Raw genomic sequence first — 26,561 nt, 5'->3', positions numbered from 1 at the left:
GTTCCCTTTTAAAAATTTTTAAGATTTAACAGGCTGGTGCAGGAATCTACCTGTCTTGCTGCTGACCAAGACAAGACTCATATGTAAGTTCCCTTTGCTTATTAAAACTGCAACCTACCGGGGAACCTGGGTGGCTCAATTGGTTAAGCATCTGCCTTTGGTTCAGGTCATGATCCCAGGGTCCTAGGATTGAACCCTGTATCAGGCTCCCCATTCTGCCTACTTGTGCTCTGTCAAATAAATAAATAAAACCTTTAAAAACAAAAAAACAAACAAAAAAACCCTGCAACCTACCAACCTGGAGTGGCCAGCCTCTTTCTTTGGTCTGTCCCAGCTCTACACAAAGCTGGTTTCAGATTATGCCTGGGAAACTCCGGAGAGAGTTGCAAACTTACTTGTGGCCACCACCACAGGTCCACCCCCTACCCCCATGCTCCCCTTTTATAGACCCTCTTTCCCTCCCCCAAGTCAAATCCCTGGCAACCACGATCCTGTTTTTCACCTCTATAATGGCATTATTTCAAGAATGCCATATGAATGGGATCACACAGTACACAACCTTCTGAGTTTGTTTTTCACTCAACAAACTTCCCTGGAGGTCCATCCAAGTTCTTGCATCTAGTTAGCTGACTTTTGATGGTGTGTCTTGCCTATTCCTAAAAAGTATTTGCCAGCAGCTACAATTAGTATCATATTGGTGGTGATGGCTTTTTTACAGTCTTCATCTACTCAAAAAACATTGAGCTCCTACTACATGTGAAGAATGAACCAAGAATAAAGAGATGAATCCAATATATTTCTGACTTACAACCTGAGTCTGGTGGAAGAATCTTATGGCCCATTAAGTCCACAGACTGGTTTAAAGATTTTTTTTTTTTATTTATTCATGAGAGACAGAGAGAGAGAGAGAGACAGAGGCAGAGGGAGAAGCAGGCTCCCCGCAGAGCAGGGAGCCTGATGCGGAACTCGATCCCAGGACCCTGGGATCATGACCTGAGCTGAAGGCAGACGCTTAACCAACTGAGCCACCCAGGCATCCCAAGTCCACAGACTGGTTTAAAGGAAAAATGGAAACCAGTGATACTTTGAGATTTTCTTTAGAAAGGCCGGAATAGTGTGAGCAGCTCAGGGCCCCAATCTGGGTGACAGCTGGGGAAGGGAACCAGTGGACTATCTTGGAGTATTGTTTATATAGCTCTTGAGGAAACCATAATGCCCATATTAAAGTTGGGTGTGGGGGAGAGAACCAAACCAACATTGAGTAGAACTGCACTGGAAATAAATCACAGGCCCCCCTCTTTTCCAGAGCATGATGGCTCAGAATATCCTTCCTCTTCTGTTGGTGTGAAGAGAACTGGCAACCCCTCATTCTGTTCTGTGGGGATTAAGAATGCCTGATCAGAGAGAGCTAAGATTCCTTTCTGTTTGTGGTGATATAAGTGAATATTCTAGTTGCCCTGCCTGACCCAGAATGTCCTGGGCTTTGGATCAAGAAACCAGGTGAAAAGACAAGTAGACAGGAGGAAAAAGTAAAAAGACCTGAGTGCACACTTACCACTACCCTCAGTTACAAGTAACAGAGAGAAATCTGAGTCCTCCTGGAGCAGGAGGGAAAAGCTTTTGGGGTCCTGCTAGTGGTGTTGGATTTTGCTCCATTCTAAGCAATGAAAGAATATTGTCTATCCTGGCTCATTTTTTCCCTTCTCAGGCAGTCCTTGCCACAGGCCACCAAGCAGGAGACTGGATTTTAATTGGAAAAACTTGTCCATTGGGCTCCCACTTAACTCTGGCTTCTTTGGATCCTCCTCTCTTCCTTCCCATGGGAATCACTAATTGGGAATTGTTGGAGTGGGGACGCAGGGACCCATGCTGTTCCAGTGTTTGTCATGACACTGTGGCAGGCACTCCTCACCTGCTCACGCTTAAAAGGAGAGCATTCATTCATATGGTGTTTGGCTGATCATAACTCCTAGGTATAACAGCCTGAGTGCCAAGTGGGAAACAAATTTTGGGTAGAAGAATATATATGGAGATGTTCAGATAAAGCAGAGAGGACAGACAATAGGAAATTTACTGTGAAACTAAGGAAGCTTAAACTCTGGGTCCCTTCTAAGATCCTGGGAGAAACCTTAGAAATCTGTTTATGTACGTATACGTTTCTTTAAAGTTGGCAAAGGGAAAATGCAATCCTGCCACTTACCTACCTGGAAGAGAGGTAGACCAGAAATATTTGGTATTCGGCACTAAATGACTAGTAGTCATGATTCTAACTTTTTAAAGGTTCTTGGCAGAGATGTGTCTTAACCCTTCAGCGTGCCACCTGTGTAAGTTTGAGCAGGTCACTTAATCTCTTTACAGTTCACTATGCTCATCTATAAAATGAGATTGATAATACTAATATTTGAGACTGCTTAATGTACTCTGTTCAAAGCCCTTTATATGGATTCTTTCACTTGATTCACCAATTATCCTATGAGGCAGGGATCCTTATTATCTCCAATTTACACTTTACATACACACAATTTACAATTTAAGGAAACAGGCACAGAGAGTTTAAGTGTTTTTTTTCTTAAAGTCACATGGTTAGTGAATAAAGCTAGCAATCAAATCCAGGTATGGGAGCCTGAATCCATAGTCCAGTCTCATAACTTAACAGTAACATTGGCAGTTGCTGTTTTCATCAGGGTTGTTAATTCAATTCAGATCAATTTAACACAACAAGTATCTCAAGTACCTATTCATGCAAGGAGCTCCTTGTGAAAATCATGAGATATAGGAGATAATCTGCAGGAAAGTACTTTGGAGAAGTCCTAGTGTTTTTAAAATAAAAGTATAACCAGATAAGCACTAAAGCAAATAAGTAAATAAGATATTTCTAATTTACTGAATCTTCAAAGGATGAAAATTTTAATGGGTGACTTAAACATTCCTCTGTTTAAAGGGACATATAATCAAAACAATTAGATTTCCCCCTCAACTGTAAAAGTATTATAAGGGGATATAGTTTAAAGAGATTATGAAGACAACTTAGAAATCCACTTTTCACTGAGGTCATCATGTTAGGATCACAAGACTATTTGTGCCCCAGCGCACTTTGTAAATGTGTTAGTACTTGGCATAGAGGTTTTCCTTAAGACATATTTGTTTTGCTCCTTTTGGCTTCATTTATGGAATGGCCAAATAAACAGTGATAGAGATTAGCTTGAATGTCCCTATGTTCTTGCCACAGGGGTCAAATCCCTTGCTAGGCTGCTGGGGAACAGAACTCTGAATAGTAATGGAGGGTGACAGAGTGAATTGCATTTGTAATAACTGGCATTTCATTAGTCTCTTATGAGGGACACAAATAGTAAGACATTAATATAATACCTATTTTTGCTTCAAATCTGAACAGAAGCCTCAGAAGTGAATGCCAGAAAGCAGCCCAATTACGAGGGAGACCTTCATGTTCCATGTTCCACAGCAAACATTCTAAGCATGGGTCTGTATCTGCTTACATCCTCTTTCCTTTACCTTCCAAGTTCAGGCTCGAATTGCCTCTGACCTTAATTACTTCCAGAACCTACAGACTGGACATGCCTTATCTTTGTCTTTCCCCTCCTCATATTCATCCTGCATATGCCTTCCAGAATGTTCTTATGAACAAATTATCTCATCATAGCTTCATTAAAACTCTTCTCATCTTCTCCACTACTTATGAAATAAAACCCACACTTTGGCTTTCATAACTCTCCATCCAGATTCAACTTATATTTTCTTTCCATCCCATGCCAAGCCCAAAGCACAACAAAACAAAGCTGCAAACAGCTCCCACACCAATTCTGCACTTTTCCTGCCCCTCGTTCCCCTGTCTGAAACTGACTTTCTTGGTTCTCTTTACATATTACACATTTTCATAAAAGTTTAATTTTAATTTCTACCTTCTTTATGAATCCCTTTCTACTTTATCACTTTTGCCAGATAACTCTCTCTCTTCTATATGCCTATCATTTCCTTGCACTCAGATAGAAAGAAAATATGCTCAAAGTACTTATCAGGAAGGGCTATAGAAGCTTGAATACCATTCTTAGACCACATGCTTCTAAAAAAGAAAACAACAAACATTCAGAGTTCCAAATAACTTCAGCTCTTGATATTCAGAAAGTGTACAAGTGCAGATATACCCTAAATCACACCTCGGAGTAAGGTTTCCCAAATACTCATTTTATCATGATTTACATTCACAGGAGTACTACAAAGGAAATGCAACCCACAGAAACCTTCTGCATCTTTAGCAGAGCACAGGAAAAGATAGGAGAGCATTTTTTCCTCCATTTCTCCTTTCCCACACCTTTGCTTTATCATCAGGAAAAACCCTCAACGAAGGGTTCAGATCTCAGAAGAGAGATTCAGTGAAGCACCAAAATGCAGACAAATCACGACAACATGTATCCAAGAAAGGACTCTGACTTGGTGATGAGTCTTCCCTGGTCACCTTTTTGCATTAGGAAAACAAGGTAGTGTGTCTTCTTGTGACAATCTCAATCAGGGCAGCTCCTCTAGTTCTGCTGAGGACTCTGTCCCAGTCCTATAGCTGATGCTGCTCCCAACACTCTGGGTCCACCTGGAAGAGCTCAGCCCTTCAATCTAATCCATGACTCATCTGCAATGTAACAGTCCATATGAAACCTCTGATTCGAGGTGTACATTAACCATCACGCCCGAACATCAAGTCTGGGTGCTACTCCTGAAACAGGCTTCGAGAGATCAGCATCCTCATCACTTCATTGCTACCTGCAAGGGGGAGGAAGAATGAAGGATTTAGTTGCAGCAAAGTCTTAGAGCTTGGTAAAGCTTTAACCAAGGTGCTCCAAGCCTCATTCAGGGTAGTAGTGGATATAAACCACAATTGTTGCTTTAACCCTGAGTGGGATGGGATTATTACAGACTTCTCTCCAAAGTACAGAAAAATGTCAGGAAGTAAGGGATAAATTTGCTCTTTTAAAAACATCTCGCCTGGGAGAAGGGAAGATGCTGAGCTTCCCTCCTCCTGTGGACACACTAAGGCTGCAACTATGTACAGCACAACTCACTCTGAGAACCTAAACTCTAGTAGAACAGCTATTCCGTAGCTAACGATATAAAGAAAAAGCCACATTGAGGAGGGTAGGAGGGGCAGAGACTGTCCGGAACCAAACCCATGCACAGTGACCCACAAGCAGGAGGATATCACAGGTGTGGAGGTCCTTCCTGAGGAGCGAGAGGTTCAAGTCCCACAGCAGACAGCCCCTGCCCTGGAGATCTTCACTGGGAAGATGAGGCCACATATTGTCTGGCTTTGAAAATCAGTGGAGCTTAACTCTAGGAGAGCCTGGGAGCTACAGGAAACTGAGACACTACTCTCAAGGGGCCCACACACAGTATCAGTCACTTGGAGCCCAGCATGGAGGCAGCAGTTGGAAAAGCTCCTGGGTCATACATGGGGGAGGTTTAATGACTAATTTTAGGGTGTGTGCCAGAGGCGCAGGGATCTGTAGGAATTTTCTCTGGGAATGGAAATGTTAGCAAGTGCCATTTTTCTTGTACTTCTACAGCTTAGTTAGCCAGATGCTTTGGGAGCAAGATCTGACACCCTCCTTGCTACCTAGATGTTTCGGGAGCAAGATCTGACACCCATCCTACCTTGCTAGTACTGCTTGCCCCACCCTGGCGTTCGCCTGCAGACCTGCCCGGCTCAACACACTCAACCCAGCAGATGTCCCTCCAAGCAGGTACTAACCACCACACCTGGCAGGCAACCTCAGTGGGGACTGGTGCCCGCCCCCACCCAAAGTCACTGCTGCCCACTAACACACCCACAAGACTCACAGGTGGGCCTAGCAGCCAGCTACCAACACGCCCATAGTAGTCACAGCCCAGACACAACAGCACGACACATGCAGACCACATAGGGGACACCCTGGGAGTGCCTGATTCTAGTGACCAGAAGGGACTGCACTAGGGATTGCCCCCAGGATGCGTTCCATACAGGACATTACTTTTAGGACCAGGAGAGTCTGGCTTACTTGATACACAAAAACAAAAATGAGGAGACAAGAATATGCTCCAAATCAAAGAACAAGACAACATCTCAGAAAAAGAACTGAACAAAACAGAGATAAAGAATCTACTTGATAAAGTTTCAAAATAATGGTCATAAAGATGTTCAGGGGCCTTGAGAGAAGAGTGGATGAACTTAGTGAAAATTTCAGCAGAGACAGAAAACATAAAACAAAAAACAGTTGAAGAGTACAGTAACTAAAATGAAAAAATACACTAAAGGGAATCAACAGCAGATTACAGGATGCAGAATGGATCAGCAATCTGGAAGATAGGGTAGTATCAAGCATTTGAGCTGAGCAGCAAAAAGAAAAAAGAATTTTAAAAAAGGACAGGTTAAGGGATCTCTGGGACAACATCAAGCACACTAATATTTGCACTACTGGGGTCCCAGAAGGAGAAAAGAGATAAAGGTAGAAAACTTATTTAAAGAAATAATGGCTGAAAATTTCCCTACTCTGGGGAAGAAAACAGACATCTAGTTTCTAGAAGCACAGAGATCCCCAGACAAGATAAATCAAGGAGAACCATACCAAGACATGTAATATATACATATATATATATTACATGTCTTGGTATGGTTTTACTATATATATATATGGTAAATATATATATATATATATATATATATATATATATAGTAAAAATTACGTATAAAGAGAAATCTTAAAAGCAGCCAGACAAAAGCAAATAGTTATGTACAAGGGAAAACACCCATAAGGCTATGAGCTGATTTTTTCAGCAGAAACTTCGTGGGCAGAAGAAAGTGGCATGATATATTCAAAGTGCTAAAAGGAAAAAAACCTGCAACCAAGAATAGTCTACCTGGCAAGGAGAGATAAAGAGTTTTCCAGGGCGCCTAGGTGGCTCAGTCGGCTAAGCATCTGCCTTCGGCTCAGCTCATGATCCCGGAGTGCTGGGATCAAGCCCCACATCGGGCCCCCTGCTCCGCGAGAAGCCTGCTTCTCCCTCTCCCACTCCCCCTGCTTGTGTTCCCTCTCTCACTGTGTCTCTCTCTGTCAAATAAATAAATAAAAAATCTTAAAAAAAAAAAAAAGTTTTCCAGACAGGGATGCCTGGGTGGCTTAGTTGGTTAAGTGTCCAACTCTTGATTGCGACTCAGGTCATGATCTCAGGGTCGTGGGATAGAGCCCTGTGCTGGGCTCTGTGCTCAGCACAGAGTCTGCTTGTTCCTCTCCTTCTGCTCCTTCCCTCTGCTTGCATGCTCTCTCTCTCTCAACTAAATAGATAAGTAAAATCTTAAAAAGGTTTCCCAAACAAAAGTTAATGGAGCTTATCATTACTACACCGACCTTACAAGAAGTGTTAAAGGACTTCTTTAAGTTGAAAAGAAAAGGCAACAACAAGAAGTAAGCAAATTATGAAAAAAACATTTTCACTGGTAAAAGCAACATGTAATATAAGTAGTAGATCAATCACTTATAAAGCTAGTATGAAGGTTAAAAGAAAAGAAAAAGCAGTAAAATCACTTATATCTAGAAAATTATACAATGGTATAAAACTGGAAATCAATTACAAGAAAAAAATGGTAAAAAACACATGGAGGCTAAACAACGTGCTATTAAACAACAAATGGGTCAACAAAGAAATCAAACAGGAAATAAAAAAATACCGTGAGACAAATGAAAATGGAAAGACAAGTTCCAAAATCTTTGGGACACAGCAAAAGCAGTCTAACAGGCAAGTTTATAGTAATACAGGCCTTCTTCAAGAAACAAGAAAAATTGGGGCACCTGAGTGGCACAGCTGGTAGAGTTAGGGTCATGAGTTCAAGCCCCATACTGGGGGTGGAGCCTACCTAAAAAAGAAAAAAACAAGAAAAATCTCAAATGTACAATCTAACTATACATCTAAAGGAATTAGAAAAAAGAATGAACAGACCCAAAATTAGTAGAAGAAAGGAAATAATAAAGTTCAGGGTGAAATAAATGAAACAGAGACTAAAAAACAATAGGGAAAAGATCAGTGAAACCGAGAGCTGGTTCTTTGGAAAGATACACAAAATTGATAAATCTTTAGCCAGACTTATTAAGAAAAAAAAAAGAGAGAAGTCAAATGAATAAAATCAGAAATGAAAGAGAAGTTACAACCAACACCACAGAAACATAAAGGATTATAAGAGGCCACCATGAAAAATGATATGCCAACAAACTGGATAACCTAGAAGAAACAGATAAATCCCTAGAAACATACAATTTTCCAAGACTGAATCAGAAATAGAAAATCTGAACAGTAACAAAATTGAAGTGGCAATCAAAAAACTCCCAACCATGAAAAGTCCAGGACTGGACAGCTACAGAGGGGAATTCTATCACACATTTAAAGAAGAGTTACTATCTTTCCTTCTCAAACTATTTCAACTGTTGAATTACTGTGTTGCCCACCTGAAACTAATATAATATTGTATGGCAACTATACTTCACATAAAAAAAAAAAAGTACCTACAAAGTACAGAAAAAGCCCCAAAGGAGATTTTTTGGACTTACATATAAAAGGAATCCAAAATATTAAGTCTGAATGTGGAAACATGAATGATTTTTTTTTTTTTTTTTACTTTTCCTATACTTTATAAGCTTTCAACAATAAATATACCAATTTCTTTGCTAATCAGAAAAGTGAATTTTAAAAGAACAGACAAAAATATTTTCCCTGAAAGGAGGGGTCAACTTCTTGCTCCATTTTTACAGTGGCTTTTAATGCAAAGAGAAATATGAACCCCCATGAGGAACGAGTAATCACACACCTCAAATAAAATCAAATCTAAATTTGCAGATTTATCCTATAACAAAGTTCACAATGAAACAAAGTGATACCAAAGTGAGACCAGTGCCCCAAATTTTCTGTAAGTGGATGATGGCATGGCCTCAAATAAATGTACCTGGCTTTTCCCATTTCTTCTTACAAGGTTAAAAGGCAGAGTCAGAATAAAAGTGAAGTCTCATGTTGTTAGACAACAAAGTTTACCTACTAAACTTGTCATTCATAAATGCTGGGTAAGGAAGTAACTGCAGGAATAATCAGAGGACAAAGCCTATGGGGAACTTGAGCACCAGTGACTGAGCTCATTGACATATTTCAGGGATGAGGTCTGCAGAAGAAAGCAGACTAACTTTTAGAAGCCTGTGATTTGCACATACCACCGGAGCAGTGGGTCTCAGAGTGTGCTTCCCAGATGCGCAGCTGCAGCCTCACTTGAAAACTTGTTGGAGATGCAAAATTCTCAGGCCTACCTAAGACCCACTGAGTCAGAACCTCTGGGTGTGGAGCCTAGCAATCTGTTTTCACAAGCCCTCTGGGTGATTCTAACACCTCCCCAGGTTCAAGAATGCTTTGAAAATGACAGAGAGACCAACACCCACAGCTCTCTCCTGCGCCTCCGTGGAAGCAGCCCAACATTGCATCACTGAAAGTCACTTAGATAAGCTTTTGCCCCATCTGGCTCTCCTACAGGATAACCACTCCTGTCTGCCTACACCCACTGAGATAAGAGTCATGTAATTTCAAGACTTCTGCACTGGTGTGGAGCGTGGAAAAGGCCATGCTCTGAGCCAGCCTCCGGCAGTTTACACATTTTCCAGCCTAATCCAGTCTGTGATTGCCGAGAAAATAACCATATGATTTAGTTTACTGAAAAATCCATTAGCAATATTGATAGAGATATCTTCAATTTATAGAGGTTGCTTGTGATCAAATTAGCTCACATTTGCCCTGTACAGAAGTTTTGGAATCCCTGAGGACCAAGTACTTCATAAAAGTCAAGAGTTACTGTTGAAGTTTTCAAAATGCTTTCCCATATATTATCTGGTTTGAGCGTTCTCTAAAATTTGCAAAGAAAAAAAGCAGAAATGGAGTGATCTGATAGCTTACCCATGGTGACAAAGCAGAGCCTCCAGACTCCCAAGCTAGTGCTCTGTATGACACCCACAAACACTTCCAGCGCAGGGTTAGGAGGAAGGCAAAAGACAGACAGGGCCTGATGGAACCCTCAGAACCAGTCAGCATGGGGACAGACAGGCTGAGGAAAGTGGTGATCCTATAAGCATTCTGGAGAACAGCTCTGGCAATTTTTACCTTCTAGGATTTGATGGACCCTGGAGTCCCGCACATACTGCTGAACAGCATAGTCCTTCAGGTAGCCATAGCCTCCATGCATCTGTAAAGCCTGGTTGCAGATCTTCAGGGAGACAGGGATTAGACACCTTTGACTGGGGGAAGACTGTGGAACATAGGGCTTCTCTTTCTACCCCACCCCCCAATCTGGCAGCCCGCCGTAAACTAATACGAGGAAGAACAACCTACAGATAACCAGCCCCCAGCCCAAAGAGGGGCTCTGTATTCTGTGTGGTTAGACAACAAGGGAGGTTTACCTACTAAACTTGTCAGTTCCCACCAGACAGGCAACTCAGAGAGCTCTGCCTTTATTGCTTTATTATCTGCAGGGGACAAGCTGCCCACAAGCACTTTGGCTGGGATTATGTGAGGCTACCTACAATGCCATCTAGTGGCAATGTAGCCTCATGTGGAAATAGCTCTGCCCTTGACATTTTAAACAGAGCACAGTGCTAAATTTGAGCAAGAGGCATTGGGCTGCTCTGAACCTTCCTTCAACGGCAATGTCTCATCTAGAACACAATCAAATGACAGTGAAAGAATGGAGTGTGTAACGGCACGGAGCAGGTAAAAAGTCAGCTCTGAGAGCTCCCAAGCAAGCCTCTCATGAGTTCATTTATATGCTTAAGCCCCAGGGGTAGACTAATGGCTCTCAACATCCCTGGACCTAGCAGCTGCTCCTTGTCCACCCAAGACAGCCAGAGGACATCATCACGCACAGCAAAGCATTCATCTGTAGCGAAGAGCTTGGCCATGGAGCAGAGGGCCACTGCATCTTCCCGTTCCTCCTGCAGAGCCACCGCTGCACTGCGGATGATCAGCCGTGAGGCCACCAGCCTTGTTGCCATATCAGCCAGTTTGAATTGCAGGTACTGCAGCAACAGGGGATAAGAAAACCAGACAAGACAGACAGGCCTAGACCAGCACCTGATCTGGGGCCCTCTATAAGACACCTCTCATGAGGTACCTTTTCTAACTGACCCCAAGCTTCAAAGTCCCTGCCTCTTCTACAGAGCAAATGTACTGCCTTGTGAGTTCTAAGCCTACTTTGTTTGCCCTGCGCTTCAGTGAAAAAGATTACTGATAAAATTAGAACACAAGTTCTAAGATGGGGGCAGAACTCCAGTGAGGACTCATAGCCTCACCCTCCGAGAGAATGTGGGCCACAGAGCAGGTCGCAGGCAGAGTGGAAAGCAAATGCAGGGGCCTCTGGGAAATTACCTGGTTACTGGCCAGAGGCTCTCCAAACTGCTTCCGAACACTGAGATGGTCTCGGGTGAGGATGACTGAAGCATGAGCAGCTCCTAGGGAGCAGGAAGCTGGAAAGGAAGAGTGCCAACATTTCAACTGAGCCAGGACAGTGCTGCTCTGCCCCAGCCCGGCTACCTCGCTGCCCCATCCTGCTGTGTTCTCACCAACATTGATTCTCCCTCCGTTCAGTCCTTTCATGGCAATGACGAAGCCCTGTCCCTCATTTCCAATTCTGTTGGCCACGGGCACTGCACAATCTTCAAAGGTCACGGCGCGCGTTGGCTGGGAGTTCCACCCCATCTGGCAAAAATCAGGGACTGTATGGCTGCCCAACAGGGTGGCACTCAGGGCAGTGACTCTTCTCTTCTACGAGCCCCTGCCTGCCTGTCCAATTTCATCCCATGCTGTTCTCTTCTTTGCTCACTGCCTTAGGGCCATACTGAACTTTTTTTTTTGTTCCCTCAATAGGCCATCTACTGTTGTCTCTGCCCAGAATTCTTCTTATGTTGCTTCTTCTATACTCTGGATCTCATCTCAAAAGTCATGACCTCTGGGAGTTCAGCCCTATTACAGACGCTTTCAAGCTCTCCTCAGTGTCCTATCAATCTCCTTTATCTCTTTTGTAGCACAGAGCATTACCAGAAGGTACCTTGCTTATTTACATGTCTGTTGTCCATCCCTGCTTGCTGACAGGTAAACTCTATGAGGGCAGAGCTTTGTCTTTGTTCACTGCTCTACCCCTACTGTTTACAAATGCTTGGTACATAGTGGGCACTCACCAGCTGTCAAATGAATACAGAGGTGTCCTTCCAAATTTCCCTTATATTAAAAAATATATAAAGCAAAACTAATAATTAAAAAAGAAAACAAAAAAGAAAGATAAACGTATACACTTAAAAGGGAGAGAAAACAGAAAACGAAAGGAAGAAAAGATATACTTTTTGTTTCTGGAATTTATTTGTGATTTTTCTCTAGGCACGAAATTTGACAGCTTTGGTAATCCTGTCAACAGACATCACAAATACTGAGATGGATACTACCTATGTGTGTTGAAACAATCATCACTGCCTTTATAAGCACGAACAACCTAAATCGGTATAACTCGATCCTGTAAAATTATGTCAGACTATGTAAGTCAGTCCATGTTGTATGACCCAAAGGAGACATTCCTAGAATTAAGATATTCTACAGCTATATATCTTACATATCACATATACAAGTTATATGCCACAATTACAGCTTATATACTTTATACAGATAAGACAACATAATGTGTCTTGTAATTTCAAATAAGGCTAGGAGTAACTTCTGTATCCTCCTTCACCCCAGGAGCCAGTATGCTTTGCACATAGTAGGAATCTAGTAAAAACCTACTATACTAATAAATGAAAAGGGGCACTAAAACCTCTACCTCTTTGCAGTTTATAAAGTATCGGGAAAGCTCATGAGGGGAAATATGGAAACCCTAGGAGCTATGAAAGGAGAGTATAGTTAGGGGTCATTTCATTACCTGACTTCTCCTCCCAAATCCTAACTATAACAGTATATATTGGAGGGGTATGATTATTCTGGTCCCCCGGCCTAACAAATCTGAATGGGTCTCATCTTACCACCAGCTACAGCTATGGAATCACACTTCTACTATTCATGGTCTGGCTATGGGATTGCTATATCCTAGGAACGTCTTTTCAAAGCACCTATGGAAACACTCTCCCTCTTACATGACTGAAACACTCACGATCATCTCCAATGAGTTTTATTTTATTTTTATTTAAAGAAGAAAAGTGGCCCATATGCTTTTCATCCGAGTAGTCACCACCAGATCTGTAAGTATTTCTTCCTGGGATAAAGGAATGTGCCAAAATAAGAAGCTGAATAAGAAACACAGACCAAAAGCGGAGGTGGTATTTCAAGGAATAGGTAAACTATTCCTTGAAATAGAATAGAGGTTGGTCTGGCAGGTGGCAGACTCTTGGATTGTTTGAACTTAAATTGTTTCCTGTCCAATAGCCACTCACCTTTTTTTCCTTCTTGCCAAAGCTAAGGCCAGGGGTCCCCTTCTCCACAACTATACAAGAGATGCCTTTGGGGCCTTGCCCTCCTGTTCGGCACATGACCACGTAGATGTCTGATTCACCTCCACCACTGATGAAGGCCTGAGGGTTGGAGAGGGGGTGTACAGGGATCAGGAAACACATCCGTCCCTGGAGCCTAACACCTGGGAAAGCAATCAGAGTCCTTCCGACAGTAGGACACTAAGAGGCATGATGGCACAGAGAAAAGAAGGAGAGGTAAAAAGAACCTGTGCTGACTGGGGAATCAGGGATCTAGCTGATGAGACTATAAAAAGGACAGACAGAAAGGAGCGAGATTATCTGGACTCAGATCAGAAGAGCAAGAAAGTGAAGGTAAATAAAGGGAAATAGGTCAGAGGTTCTCTATTCAATGTGTAAAACTCCTAGGAAACATTAACTCGCAGATAGCAAGGATCCAGGCAATGTCAGCACGAAGATGGGCACAATCTCTAAGGTGTTCTGTAAGGTGGGCATGCTGGTACCTTGGAACCATTGAGGATGTAATGATCTCCTTGTCGTTTTGCTGCGGTCAAAAGGGAGGCAGCATCACTACCACTTCCTAAGGCAGGGATCAAAAGGAAGCAGAGAGGGTGGGAGAGAAAGTCAGTAAAAGTAAAGGGGCCCCAGCACGGTTCCACTTCCAAGGAAATCTTCCCTTATAACCAACAGCTCAGTGTTTCACACTTTAAAATGCAGACAGCTGGAGGAACTCTATTTGGTGAAAACTGTGGACAGCAATGAGACCATTTTCCATCTCCCAGCACACTGAGTACAAGGAGGCTCCAATCTGCAGCCTGGAGAGACTCTGCCCTACAGCCCTCTTAGGCTTGTGTTCCTCCACGACCCAACTTCGTGGTAAACAAGGGTTGTACGTATCGAGGGGACAAGAGAGTGCTCAGTGACTTCGCCTGAGCAGCAGCCCCTGCTACGTCTTGCTGGCGGTACGGCAAACCCACCTGGCTCAGTGAGGCAGTAGGATGCAAACTTCTCCATGGTACAGAGAGGTGGGCAGAATCTGTGCCTCTGTTCCTCACTTCCAAAGGTATCAATCATCCAGACACACATGCTGACAGGTACCCCAAGAAGAAAAGATAATGACAGAGTTAATATGGAGAAGAGGAAATCTGAGGGGGGAGGGATGGGGAAGGAAAGCACAGGCAGCAAAGCACAGTGAAGAGCAAGAGAGGGTGGGAAGAGAAAAGTCGCCACTGAGAAGATTCGACTTTAAAGGAAAGGCCTGGGTTAAAACTTTTCGTGGAACATGTACTACCCAGAGATAACCAGGGCCAAAGTGTTTCTCACTTGGATGTTCATGCTACTTCTAGGTTAAATGAGTTCCCTAAAAATCAAACAGTTATATGTACTTTGACAAATTCCTGGGGGCTTCATCCTAGGGGTTGAGGAAGACGGGAACAGGGCCCTGACCACTCTCCTGGAGATGTCTGTTTGCTTCAGCTCAATCTAGGATTTGGGAGAAGGCGGACAGACCTTATTCTCTAAGCAACATACAAGATGGCAGATTCAAGTCCAAGAGGCAGCAGCAGACCTAGAGTGAACTTTTTTTCTTTTTTTGAGGGAGAGAGTGCATGTGCTCGCAAGGAATGGGGGGAGCAGAGGGAGAGAGAGAATCCCAAACAGGCTCTACGCCCAGTGTGGAGCGTGACACGGGGCTCAATCCCATGACCCTGAAATCACGGCCTGAGCTGAAATCAAGAGTCGGACACTTAACTGACTGAGCCGAGCAACCCAGGTGCCCTGTCTGGTTCCTCAATGACAACTTGAAAAGATGAACTTTTCCAAAATTTCCTGAAATTTCCCAGTGAACCCGATGAGAACTTCACTGTGCTCACCAAGCTTTGGCACTCACTTGTGGATGCTTATATAGGCTGTGGTGCTGGTGCAGCCCGTAGCCAAGGCCTCAAAGATGACAGATGCATCGAGCCGGGACAGTCCAGACCCACCTACATCTGTTCGTACGTAGACTCCCCCAAAGCCGAGCTGAGCAGCTTTCCGCATTGCGTCCACTGGGAACAACTCCTACGTAAAAAAGAGAACAGGGTCATCAGTAAGGGATTCACAGATGGACTTTTCATTAAAGGGCACAATGAGGGATTAAGATGTTTGCATTTGGGAGAGTGTATATATTAACTTAATAGGCTATTTGTTATCTATAGTAGCAGTTAAAATGCATTCTATAAGCACTGGTTTTCTAGCATTAAAGTTCCTTTTAATTATCCATAGAATTGCCTTGGTTTTAAGACTGTCTAAATCTTTGTACAATTCAAAAACAAAAACAAAAACAAAACTAGTCTCTACAAGATGAGGATAGCAATCACAACATTACCAGTACTTTCATTTGCAGTAAGAGTTGTGCAAGGAGAATAAACATGGAACAGTTAGGACTAAAAGGGGATGAAGACAGGGTCACCACAGGAGGCCTTTGTTGGAATGTCTAGCCACAAGGAAAACTCCCACCTTCTGGTCCCACTCTGCCATGTTTGGAGCCATCTCCCGGGTAGCAAAGTCAAAGGCCACTTTCTGAAATTCTTTCTGCTCTTCATTCAGTCCCATGGAAGCTGGGGGTAAGATTGCATACATTCAGTTCTAGGACAGGGGTCAGGGAAGAGTAGTGCCAAGATCAAGAAACATGAAGTTGAGACAGAGACACGCTGTAGCATTTCTCTTATACAGTATAACCTTTAACATCCATAGAATGGCCTTGCCTATCATTAATGAGTTCTCTGATATATCATCTCCTTTTCCCTTCTTCTTTCTGCCCCAGTGGATCAGCTGGCTTCATTTACCTCCTAAGTGCTTATTCTTTCAGTACTCTTATTTATCTCTTCCTCCTCATAAATCCACATTAAAAAATAGTAAACACACTGACCCTCAAATTATGGTAAACATTTTTTTTTTTTCCCTTTAGGATGCCCTACCTTTTCTGTATTGGTATCCTGGGAAAATCTGTCCTATCTATGAATCTCTATAGCTGTCTGTCTGTTTCAACATTTCCATTTTAAAAGATCAATTGGAAAAGGAAGATATGTATACTTTGGTTTACCTTTCAAATTAAGGAAAAGATCCTCTAATAAGGCTGTGCATTTGGCAAATCTCAGACATTCACTGATAAACATTGATGATGAAAAAAAAGTCTTCCAGTGCTGAAAACATGGTTAAGGCCTTACTATAACAGTTTTTACCCAATGGACTCAGAATTCTCAAAACATTTTTTATCATAAACCATCAGTGATGTGACTATGGGTAATTCCTTCACTTTTGTGTTTAAGATACTTAAAAGCTAAGGACAATGAATTGACTGACATCAACAGGTAGGTAGTGTGGCCTCATTAGAAGTTTCTCTCGAAACTTAAACATCTAATAAAAGACTACACCATAGTAGTACTTAATCAGAGGTGACACTCTTCAGGAGAAAGAGAACTATATCTACCAACATAAACAGAATTACTATCAATTCACAATATCATTACTTCATACATTTTCTTTAAGTAGCTAGTTGCCCAAATGACATGAACACCATTTTTTACAGATTTTTAAAAAAACTGCATAGAGTAAGATCAGACTGAATGAGAAAGCAGACATCCAAGTCAACTAGCTAGTTAAGTAAGGTGTAAAATATTTTGCCTATTTTGCAAAGTGATGCAGACTTCCAGGTAGCAGCAGGCCAGAGCTGAAAGTAAACAGCCTAGGCAAAGCTCCCATGAAAACAACCACCTTTTGGGGATAGCATAGCAAATTTAGAAAAGACCACAAATCCTGGGAGCCTACATCAGGATCAGCAACATACACAGGGTGAATCAGACTTACATTGTTCATATTTATGTCTCTTTTGTTGTCTCTTACTACTGTCATTTTGAAAGGACCACCTGCCGAAGGTGTGTAAGAAAAAATAGAGTGTATGCCTATACTTTTCCAAATGAAGCCCTGAGGTGCAGCAGTGGCTGTAAAAGGTAAGGCGGAAAGAAGGGCGGGGGGTCTGTATTACCTTCTCAGGTTTCATCCTTTAGTGCTAAAGATGTGGTCATTATGGAGTGATGCTAAAGAGCGTTAAAGTAAGACTATGGAGCCACACTCGACAATAATTTATTTCAGCGCCTAATAGTGAAGCACAATCCTTCCAAATAGAGAAGAAGAGCAGACGGCAGAGTCTGTTTCTCTAGGGCAGGCAGCATGGGGAGCAGTAATGGCTGGCTATGTGAGCCAGGAGAAAGCAGTCTGTCTGTATTAGGGAAACTCAGAAAGGAATACTTGTGAGGATTAGACATTAGGCTACTTTGAGAAGCCTAGAGCAGAAACTTATGTTGGTTGTTACTCACAGGAATACAGTTAGGGATGACCACTTCACAGTTCCTGACTGAGAGTCAGGTTATTTGCAGAAGTCTTGCAGAAATGCTCTTGTAGATCATAGCTCAAAGACCATTCACAAAAGAATAATTATTGAATGTTTACTATGGAACAGTGCTGGGGTTACAAAGATGAATACAGTCCATTCACACAAAGGCTATCATAAATGATAATAATGTAAATCTTATAGTATAAAGAGAGGTGCTACAGAATTTCAGTCCCAGCAAGAGCTCAACAAACATTTACTATTATTATTATTAGAGTAAAACAAGTAGTTCAAGAAACAAAATGTTTAAGAAATAGGTTTGAATTGCATTCTAAGTAAACAACAGGGAATAGGTGTATGCAAATCTTATGTGCAAGTATATACAACATAATTACACATTTTGAAATATAATATCCAACCCAATTTTTGCTAAGGGAATGCTAATAAAATGAGAGCGCTGCTTGGTGGAAAAAAAGTAGAAAAGGCAAGTTAAAAAGCAAATTATACACAAGAAAGCATGGTAACTAAGTAAAAATACCCGCGGTCCCAGAATACATTAAGAACAAACAAAACAAAAACCAGACTTCACGAAATTGGCCGAGTTACTAGCAAGAGTTCAAGAAGCCAACACACACAGTAAAATGTAAGATGGCAAAGCTAAACAGAAAAAGGGCCTGGGGCTCCTGAGTGGCTCAGTCCATTAAGCATCTGACTCTTGATTTCGGCTCAGGTCACGATCTCAGGGTCATGAGATCCAGCCCGAGTTGGGTTCTGTCCTGGGCGTGGAGCTTGCTTAAGATTCTCTCTTTCCCGGATGCAGAGAAAGGGGAACCCTCTTACACTGTTGGTGGGAATGCAAGCTGGTGCAGCCACTCTGGAAAACAGTATGGAGGTTCCTCAAAAAGTTGAAAATAGAGCTACCCTATGACCCAGCAATTGCACTTCTGAGTATTTACTCCAAAGATACAAATGTAGGGATCCGAAGGGGCACCTGCACCCCAATGTTTATAGCAGCAATGTCCACAATAGCTAAACTATGGAAAGAGCCCAGATGTCCATCGACAGATGAATGGATAAAGAAGATGTGGTGCATATATAAACAATGGAATACTACTCAGCTACAAAAAAAAAAAAAGAAAAAAAAAGAAATCTGGCCATTTGCAACAATGTGGATGCAACTAGAGGGTATGATGCAAAGTGAAATAAGTCAATCAAAGAAAGACAAGTATCATATGATCTCACTGATATGTGGAATTTAAGAAACAAAACAAAGGATCATAGGGGAAGACAGGAAAAAATAAACAAGATGAAATCAAAGAAGGAGACAAACCATAAGAGACTCTTAATCATAGGAAACAAACAGGGTTGCTGGAGGGGAGGTGGGTGGGCGGATGGGGTAATTGGGTGATGGACATTAAGGAAGGCATGTGATGTAATGAGCACTGGGTGTTATATAAGACTGATGAATCACTGACCTCTACCTATGAAAATAATAATAAATTATTGTTAATTAATTGAATTTAAATTAAAAAAGATTCCCTCTCCCTCTCCCTCTGCCCCTCCCACATGCCTATACATGCACACGCTCTCTCTGTCTCAGAAAAAAAGAAAAGAAAAAGGGCCCAAAGGACTTGAGGAAACCCTTCACTGTATAGCAACCTAAGTGTAAGCAATGGGCAAAAAACAAAACAAAACAAAACAAAACAAAAACTCTAAATAATATAAGAATCTTTAAATGCATCCAAAGTAGAAACATAACTAGAGAATCAACAGTTTTATTTGAGAGTCTTGATGTTTCAAAGAATGCTTGGGACGTTGCAGCAAAGTGTAGTGGAAGAGCACTAGACAAGGAAGTTATTAAATGTACAACTTCTAGTAAGTCAGGTACCTCAATCAACTTCGGTTATCCCACTGTCAAATGGGGCTGCACTAGACACTGAGTAAATTTCCTCATCCGCAGAATGAGGGAAGTATGCATAATGAATATATATAACATATATTAAATAAAATACAAATCATAATTCTCTTAAAAATCATTTTTCACTTATTAAAATATGCAATGAAACAAATGTTAGTTAAGCACTCCCATTAATTTGACATTCTAATATGGAGAATGATACATTGAAAAGGCAGTTTCCTTTCATTTTACTAATTAAGAGATACTTTCTTTTAAAAAGGTGTAAAAGTACCTCACTGGCTGAAGCTACACAACCAGCTGCTGGAAATACTCCAGCATATGTAACCTATTTGTTATTATTTAATACTAGCCTATTAAATATTTAATCTATTTGTTGCCAGGACAACTCCTTATTTGCCTTGGTATCAGCAAGGGTGACCTTGTTTACCTAATTCTAATTGCTAGAATGGGCAGCACCTTGTGAAGGAGTTTTAGGACACGGAGAAGAAAACGGTATTCTATACTAGTGTATGTCATAGATCTGGGTGTCACTCTAAGGGATTCATACCAAATCTGTTATAAAGAAGAGCAACATTTATTAAAAAGAATTTTTTTTTCAGAAGAAAAAAAATGAGGCACTGGACAGAGTCACAAAGTGGCTGGGTATCCCCAGTGGGCCCAGGCCCCCATCACTCTCCGTTACTCACATCCAAATTATTTGCCTGGTGCCTGAAGACATTCAGGTCTGCGTACTGTGGGTAGTTTCCCCTTTTTTTTTTTTTTTTTTTTTTTTTTTTTCCCACTTTCAATAATAATTATTTTTCAACGGGAATTTCAACAGTAAAAGTTTTATAACTACAGGTGATAAATCACAAAATTTATCTGATCAAATCTTCTATCACTTAAAGAAGTAACAGTGCTTCATCTACCACAACCAGCCCCAAGCTATTCGCAACAGATGGAGACCGCAGGGAGTGAGGGCGGCCAGGGAAGCCAGCCAGGTGGACAGCATGGGGACACCAGCCGGCAGGGGAAGCCCACTCGGGAGGGGGCAGGTAGGCCTGGGGGGGGTGGCCCAGGTGACAGCCCAGGGCGAGCCGGGGGTGACTAGCGCTCTGTGGGCCCTCAGCCCTCCCCGCCCGGGGACCGGACACCTGCACCGGCGGGGTGAGTCTTACGATCTATGCAGGACACCAAGCCCCGGCGGCCGCTCTCGGCAGAACCCCGCAGAGCGCCGCGCGGGCCGTAGAGCCACCCTCTCAGCCGCCAGCAGCCGCTCCGCAACATGGCAGCAACCTCTCCTCTCGCCAGAACCCGCCGGCAGTGACGGCGCCAGTGCATCAACCAGGCCCCGTGCATCGTCCAGGGCCCCCAGTGCACCCTGGGAGCTGTAGTGCATCCGGCCGGCCCCCACGGCCCGGACTCAGGCGGGCCTGCCCGAGGAGCAGGACTACCACTCCCAGATATCCCAGGGCCGTGGCGAAAAAGGGCCGTGTGTTACTTAGACGGGGGGACTCAGTGCCGGCCTTCCGGCGCCTGGGTGGGGTTCTGTCTGCGGAGTCGTGGAATCAGTGGCTCGGGAGAATGGTGAATGAATGAGGATCAGGGAGAGAACCGAGGAGACTTTAGCGCAGGTTATGCAAGATGGAAATGGGGGCGTAGATAAGTGGGAAGGATTTGAGAGTCCCAAGTCCAGTTGCATCTGTTCTCCGCAAAAACCCCTCGGGGTTGAGACTCCGATTCCTCTCATCGTCTCCATCTTGCTCTGCGCAGTTTTCTGGGGGCAGGTAACGGAGCTGCGTCTTGTTTCTCTCGGTTGATTTGGAATCTTCTGCTCTTCAGTCCCCGCAGGGAAACCATGCCGAAACCCCGGAAGAGGCTCGCCGGGGCTGCTGGGCCTGCTGGGCCAGGTGAGCTGCACCCAGGCTGCAAAAAGGCAGCCCTGTAAACAAAGTTTCTGTAGGATCTGTTTAATACTGTTCACTTTCGGGGCACCTGGGTGGCTCAGTCGGTTGAGCGTGGGACTCCTGTTTTCCGCTCAGGTCATGATCTTCGGGTGGGATCGAGCCCCACTTGCGCCCAGTGCTCAGCGGGGAGTCTGCTTCTCGTCCCTCTCCCTCTGCACATACCCAGGCTCTCACGCACTCTTTCTCTCTCAAATTAATAAATCTTAAAAAAGAAATACTGTTCACTTTCGACTCCCTGCCTGTGGGGAGTATCCTTTGTGGATTGTTTTTTGTTAATGTTATCCCTAATTGCCCTCCATCTTCTCCTTTCCTCTTCCCACCAAGCTTATACCCAGAGCCTCTTCTGTTTGTTTACTGAAGCAGTAGCTGTTTGCTGTAGATACATGGTAGCTTGTACAAAGGTAAGGAACATACAGTTGTGTTCTCATGGAAAATGCAAACAGACATAAGTGAAAGGGTCTTAGGAAACCATGGCTAAGAGTATGAGAGCAGGGAGGAACACCTTGAGAAGGAAGTGGAACTTGAGTCCATCCTTAAAGAATGGGAAAGCTTTCCACAGCCAAAGAAAATGCGATGCTGTTTTTATATTCATCTTATATGGAAGATGAAGAACAGGAACAAAGCAAATGAAGGTAGAGAAAGTGCTTTTGGACTGACTACAATACATTGTGTTATTTAACAACACGTAATGGTGTTTGCAGTGTGCTTAACTCCAAAGGGACCACCTAAAAACTAAGCTAGGGAGGATCTAACTACTAGACATCTATAAATGATACTTAATGAGAGCTGCTGTAGGAGCTGGGACTTAATTCAGAGGTGGTGTGGTATAGTCATTAAGTGTGGATTCAGATAGACCAGGGTACAGTTCCTGATTATACTGTTTACTAAAATGTGTAACCTGGGACACATTTAGCAGACGAACAGACATCTCATACATTATGTAGATTAACTGAGTTACTGTTAGGGTAACAAATAGAGCTTATATAGTAAGAATTGAACAACTGTTAGCTATTGAGTGCCTACTATGTTCCAGGCACATTTTCTCTAATTCTCTTTGGAAAAAATCATCTTTGCCACGTCTACAAAGACCAGAATGAGCTGTCTTATCCAACATTTCTTGGCACCTTCAAGGAGCAGGCCACAAAGCACAGTGAGCAAGCAAAAAAGAACCATGAGATGGTGATGATAGTATTTACTGAGCATTTATTATAATGTCAGCCATTATTTAAGCCCATTGTTTGCACTACCTTATTTAATCTTCAAAATAAGTCTGTGGAGTAGGTGCTCGGTTTCCTTATTGTAGAGAGAGCCTCAGCAAAGGCCCAGAAGTGAGGGAAAGAAAAGAATTTACTTAGTAGAAACCAGGGACTCTGTCAGTCCTAACCCACAACCATGTACACTATTCTTATCTCACTGAATGTATAATCTAGGAGATACCCTGTAAGGTGGGCATTCCTGTGTCATTTTTATAGATAAACTGAAGTTCAGCAATTCAGCTGCTACTGCCAGTTATTGACAGATCCAGGATTTGGATCCAGGTCTGACTCCAAAGCATGTGCTTTCCCCACAACGGAGCATTACTTCTCAGCAGGCATGACCAGTTTCTTCTTTTTGCTTCTATTGCAGACAATAAGGGGCCAGCAGGGAAACGTACCAAGACTAAGAACCCAGTGGGGACATCAGCTACAATGGGTAACTCCAGCCCTGAGAAGACTTCAGCCTCTAAAAACTGTGGGAAGAATCTAAGCAGTTACTGGCTGATGAAGTCCGAGCCAGAAAGCCGACTAGAAAAAGGTGTAGATGTGAAGGTGAGACCAGGTACCTCTCTAATCCCTTCAAGCTGTTTTTTCAGATAAGAAGTGAATATGGGACACCACAGGGTTCCATCACCAGCTTCTCTGAAGGGTAGGGTTAGGGAAAAGATTATAAGGAATAAAACCAGCAGGACTTATTACCGGCAACTATCTGTTTTGTGAATCCTCTATCTAGGGCAGGGGGTGGCAAACTTTCCATAAAAGGCCAGATAATATTTTAGGTTTTCCGATCCTACGGTTGCTGTTTCAGCTCTGGTGTTGCAAGAAAGTGGATCTGGGCAACACGTAATCAGACGGTGTGGCTGTGCTCCGATAAAACTATTTACAAAATCAGGCGTGGGCACAAAGCTGTGGTTTGTCAACCCCTGACCTGGGCAACATTTCAATCTTGTTGCCTTGTTCTTGCCACCTACCATACTCCTACGTATCTCTCTGCCAACTGTATATTCAGTGAATTAATATAAATCAATTTTAATAACAGCCTAGAGAAAATAGAAATATATAATACTTTAATGAGTGAAATACAAATAACCAAGATTATTTTATCATCTAGATTATCTATTCATCTAGTCCTTTTAATTAGCAAGGATAACAAGGGAGCACAAAGCTTACTCTCCATTTGCCCAATAGAAGTGGCTCTGTGGGACCACTTCCCAGTAAGCTACAGGCTTCCACTACAGCAAGAAGTATCCTCAACACAGGGGAAGAAACTGTCTACTTCCATATATTACCAACTGGCCCCAAGACTGTTTAAGGAATGAATTCATTTCCTGTTGCCTAGTTCAGCATTGAGGATCTTCAAGCACAGCCCAAGCAGACAGCATGCTGGGATGGTGTTCGCAACTACCAGGTAAGAGGGTAAGAGCAGGGCCCGAGACCCGGGGTCAGAGAAATGCCTGCCTCCTTCCTAGGACTTATTCAGGAGCAAAATCTCTTGGCCAACATTGTTTTTTCCCCAGATCCCAACCCTAAACATGTATTCAAAACCACCTTAATTCCTCTGTATGCAGTTTACGAATGGCCTATGTTCTGGCCAGTGTCTGCATACAAGTCTGGGTGTCCTGGCAAAGGCAAGTATTGAATTGGGGAGAAGCTGCAAAAAAGAAAAACTCATCTAATAAAAGCAGACTTGATTTCCGCTAACTAGTGTTTTCCAGCGGGTGAAGAGGATAGTTGTTTATTTTCCCCTGGGGTAGGCCCGGAACTTCCTTCGAGCCATGCAGTTGGAGCAAGAAGCGTTCTTCTACCATAGCAACTGCAAAGAGCCAGGCATCGCAGGACTTGTGAAGGTTAGTTTTACAAGCGTTGGTCTTAATCCCTCTCCCTTCAGGGAGACTTACTCATATAGATCTAAAGGAACACAGCTTAGATCAGTAACAGAAAGGAAGTACTCTCCTCCCCATCCCTGATGTCACAAGAATATGGAAAAACCACCCTGGCCCCTTCCAACACAGCAAGGACTATAACAAGGCACGCCTCATTTCAGGTCCCACTGGTACAGACTTCTCTTCATTTCTGTGCCTTGGTCTTTCACTCAAAAGCAGACCTGATGATAGCTCTTCCAAACCAGAAGTTATTAGGAAAAGATTATTAACTGCAGGTGGAAAAACAGTGGTACCAATAATAACCTTTAATACTTGGTTTTAAAACCCACTTTTAAGATTTTTGTCAAAACAGGTTTGATTTCCTATGCTTGCTCTAGACTCTGTATTATTTCCAGATATAGTGGCTCTATAGCAAAACAAAAGAGCTGAGTATGTGCAGGGTCAGAAGTGAAAGCTGGACTTGAATTAAAAATTGGCCATGGAGCTGCCTGTACGGGCATATGATTAGAGACTTGGTTTTGGTTTCAGATTGTGAAGGAGGCTTATCCAGACCACACACAGTTTGAGAAAAACAGTCCCCATTATGACCCATCCAGCAAAGAAGACAACCCCAAATGGTCCATGGTAAAGACAACTATTTTTCCTATTTCATGAGAGGAAAAGGATGGACAAAGAGAGGGAGGAAGAAGGTGTGTGGTGTCTTTAGGTTAAGGTACAGAGTCCGGCTCTTACACTCAGATGAGGTTACCCTGGCTCTGGGGATAAGAACAGAACACTGGCAGCCCTGCCCATAAGAACCTCCCACAAGAAGCTAAAACACACAGTGGACAGAATCTACCTGAACATATCTTTCTGTCATATAGGTGGATGTACAGTTTGTTCGGATGATGAAGCGTTACATTACCCTGGCTGAGCTCAAAACCCATTACCAAGCTCACAAAACCACTGGAGGCCCCTTAAAAAATATGGCTCTCTTCACTCGCCAGAGACTCTCAATTCAGCCCCTGACTCCAGGTAAGAGCGGGACCTTTGCTTTATATTATCCACATACCAGGAGGACTCCGTGAACTCGCATTTACTAGTGATTAAACTTGGGCACAGTATTTAACTTTTCTGAGCCTGTCTCCTCACCTGTAACATCCATGAGGGAGGAAACGTGTCTGGAGTTACGCATTACTATGTACCCACCACCCAGCAGTGCTTGGCACATAGTAAAATACTCCATAAATAGTTTTTGAATGAATGACTACCTGCCTCAGGAACAGTGTGAAATGCCCGGCACAACTTCCCTATTCAAGAGGAGACACACACCTAATACTTTGCTTTCTTCTCCCCTTCTTTGATAGAGGAGTTTGATTTTATTTTGAGCCTGGAAGAAAAGGAGCCAAGTTAACTGGGACACTGTTGCTGGAATGGGCAAGCCATTACTCAAGTCAAGCTTTTATAAGACAAAAGAAGGTGTGCGGCAGCTTGCATGTTATGTTCACCTGGGGTTGTGTACATCGGTGGTTTTCATGTACCTTTTCCAATAAAACATTAATATCAAAGTTGGGAAGCTTTCCTTTTAAAATGGCATTGGAATAGAATGCTCCACTGCAGAACTTCTGCCGCTCGGTAAGGTGCAAGCTTACCTCTACCATCTTCCTTTACTATAGCAAATACCAGGGTGCGGGGT

The 26,561-nt window shown here is 42.9% G+C and overlaps 2 protein-coding genes across 9 annotated transcripts; one reads left to right on the top strand and one right to left on the bottom strand.

The window, feature by feature from the left end:
* Nucleotides 1-1,002: 1,002 nt before the first annotated feature.
* ACAD8 (acyl-CoA dehydrogenase family member 8) lies at nt 1,003-21,207 on the bottom strand. Of its 6 annotated transcripts, none has more exons than XM_032426152.1 (11): nt 20,935-21,207; nt 16,011-16,111; nt 15,403-15,572; nt 14,492-14,601; nt 14,018-14,094; nt 13,479-13,616; nt 11,625-11,760; nt 11,431-11,528; nt 10,929-11,087; nt 10,171-10,273; nt 1,003-4,773 (listed from the first exon to the last, which is right to left on the bottom strand). In XM_032426152.1, exons 1-11 carry the CDS (start codon nt 21,137-21,139, stop codon nt 4,721-4,723), a joined length of 1,350 nt encoding a protein of 449 aa, XP_032282043.1. In that variant the 5' UTR covers nt 21,140-21,207; the 3' UTR covers nt 1,003-4,720. The 6 variants fall into 6 exon arrangements, with proteins under 6 accessions (XP_032282043.1, XP_032282048.1, XP_032282045.1 ...); XM_032426157.1 differs by lacking the exon at nt 20,935-21,207 and adding an exon at nt 16,597-18,630; XM_032426154.1 differs by having other exon boundaries at nt 1,004-4,773; nt 20,959-21,207.
* Nucleotides 21,208-21,262: 55 nt separating this feature from the next.
* THYN1 (thymocyte nuclear protein 1) lies at nt 21,263-26,433 on the top strand. 3 transcript variants are annotated; one of them, XM_032426159.1, is made up of 8 exons: nt 21,263-21,414; nt 21,623-21,690; nt 23,374-23,555; nt 24,343-24,411; nt 24,758-24,850; nt 25,415-25,510; nt 25,750-25,900; nt 26,233-26,433. In XM_032426159.1, the coding sequence occupies exons 2-8, from the start codon at nt 21,639-21,641 to the stop codon at nt 26,277-26,279; spliced, it is 690 nt and encodes a 229-aa protein (XP_032282050.1). In that variant the 5' UTR covers nt 21,263-21,414; nt 21,623-21,638; the 3' UTR covers nt 26,280-26,433. The 3 variants fall into 3 exon arrangements, with proteins under 3 accessions (XP_032282050.1, XP_032282051.1, XP_032282052.1); XM_032426160.1 differs by having other exon boundaries at nt 21,282-21,367; XM_032426161.1 differs by lacking the exon at nt 25,415-25,510 and having other exon boundaries at nt 21,305-21,414.
* Nucleotides 26,434-26,561: the final 128 nt, after the last annotated feature.

The sequence above is a fragment of the Phoca vitulina genome, unplaced genomic scaffold (assembly GCF_004348235.1).
Source record: "Phoca vitulina isolate PV1807 unplaced genomic scaffold, GSC_HSeal_1.0 scaffold34, whole genome shotgun sequence".
NCBI classification, from domain to species: domain Eukaryota; kingdom Metazoa; phylum Chordata; class Mammalia; order Carnivora; family Phocidae; genus Phoca; species Phoca vitulina.
The sequence above is the reverse complement of the archived record's forward strand: the minus strand, read 5'-3'. Positions and strand labels throughout refer to the sequence as shown.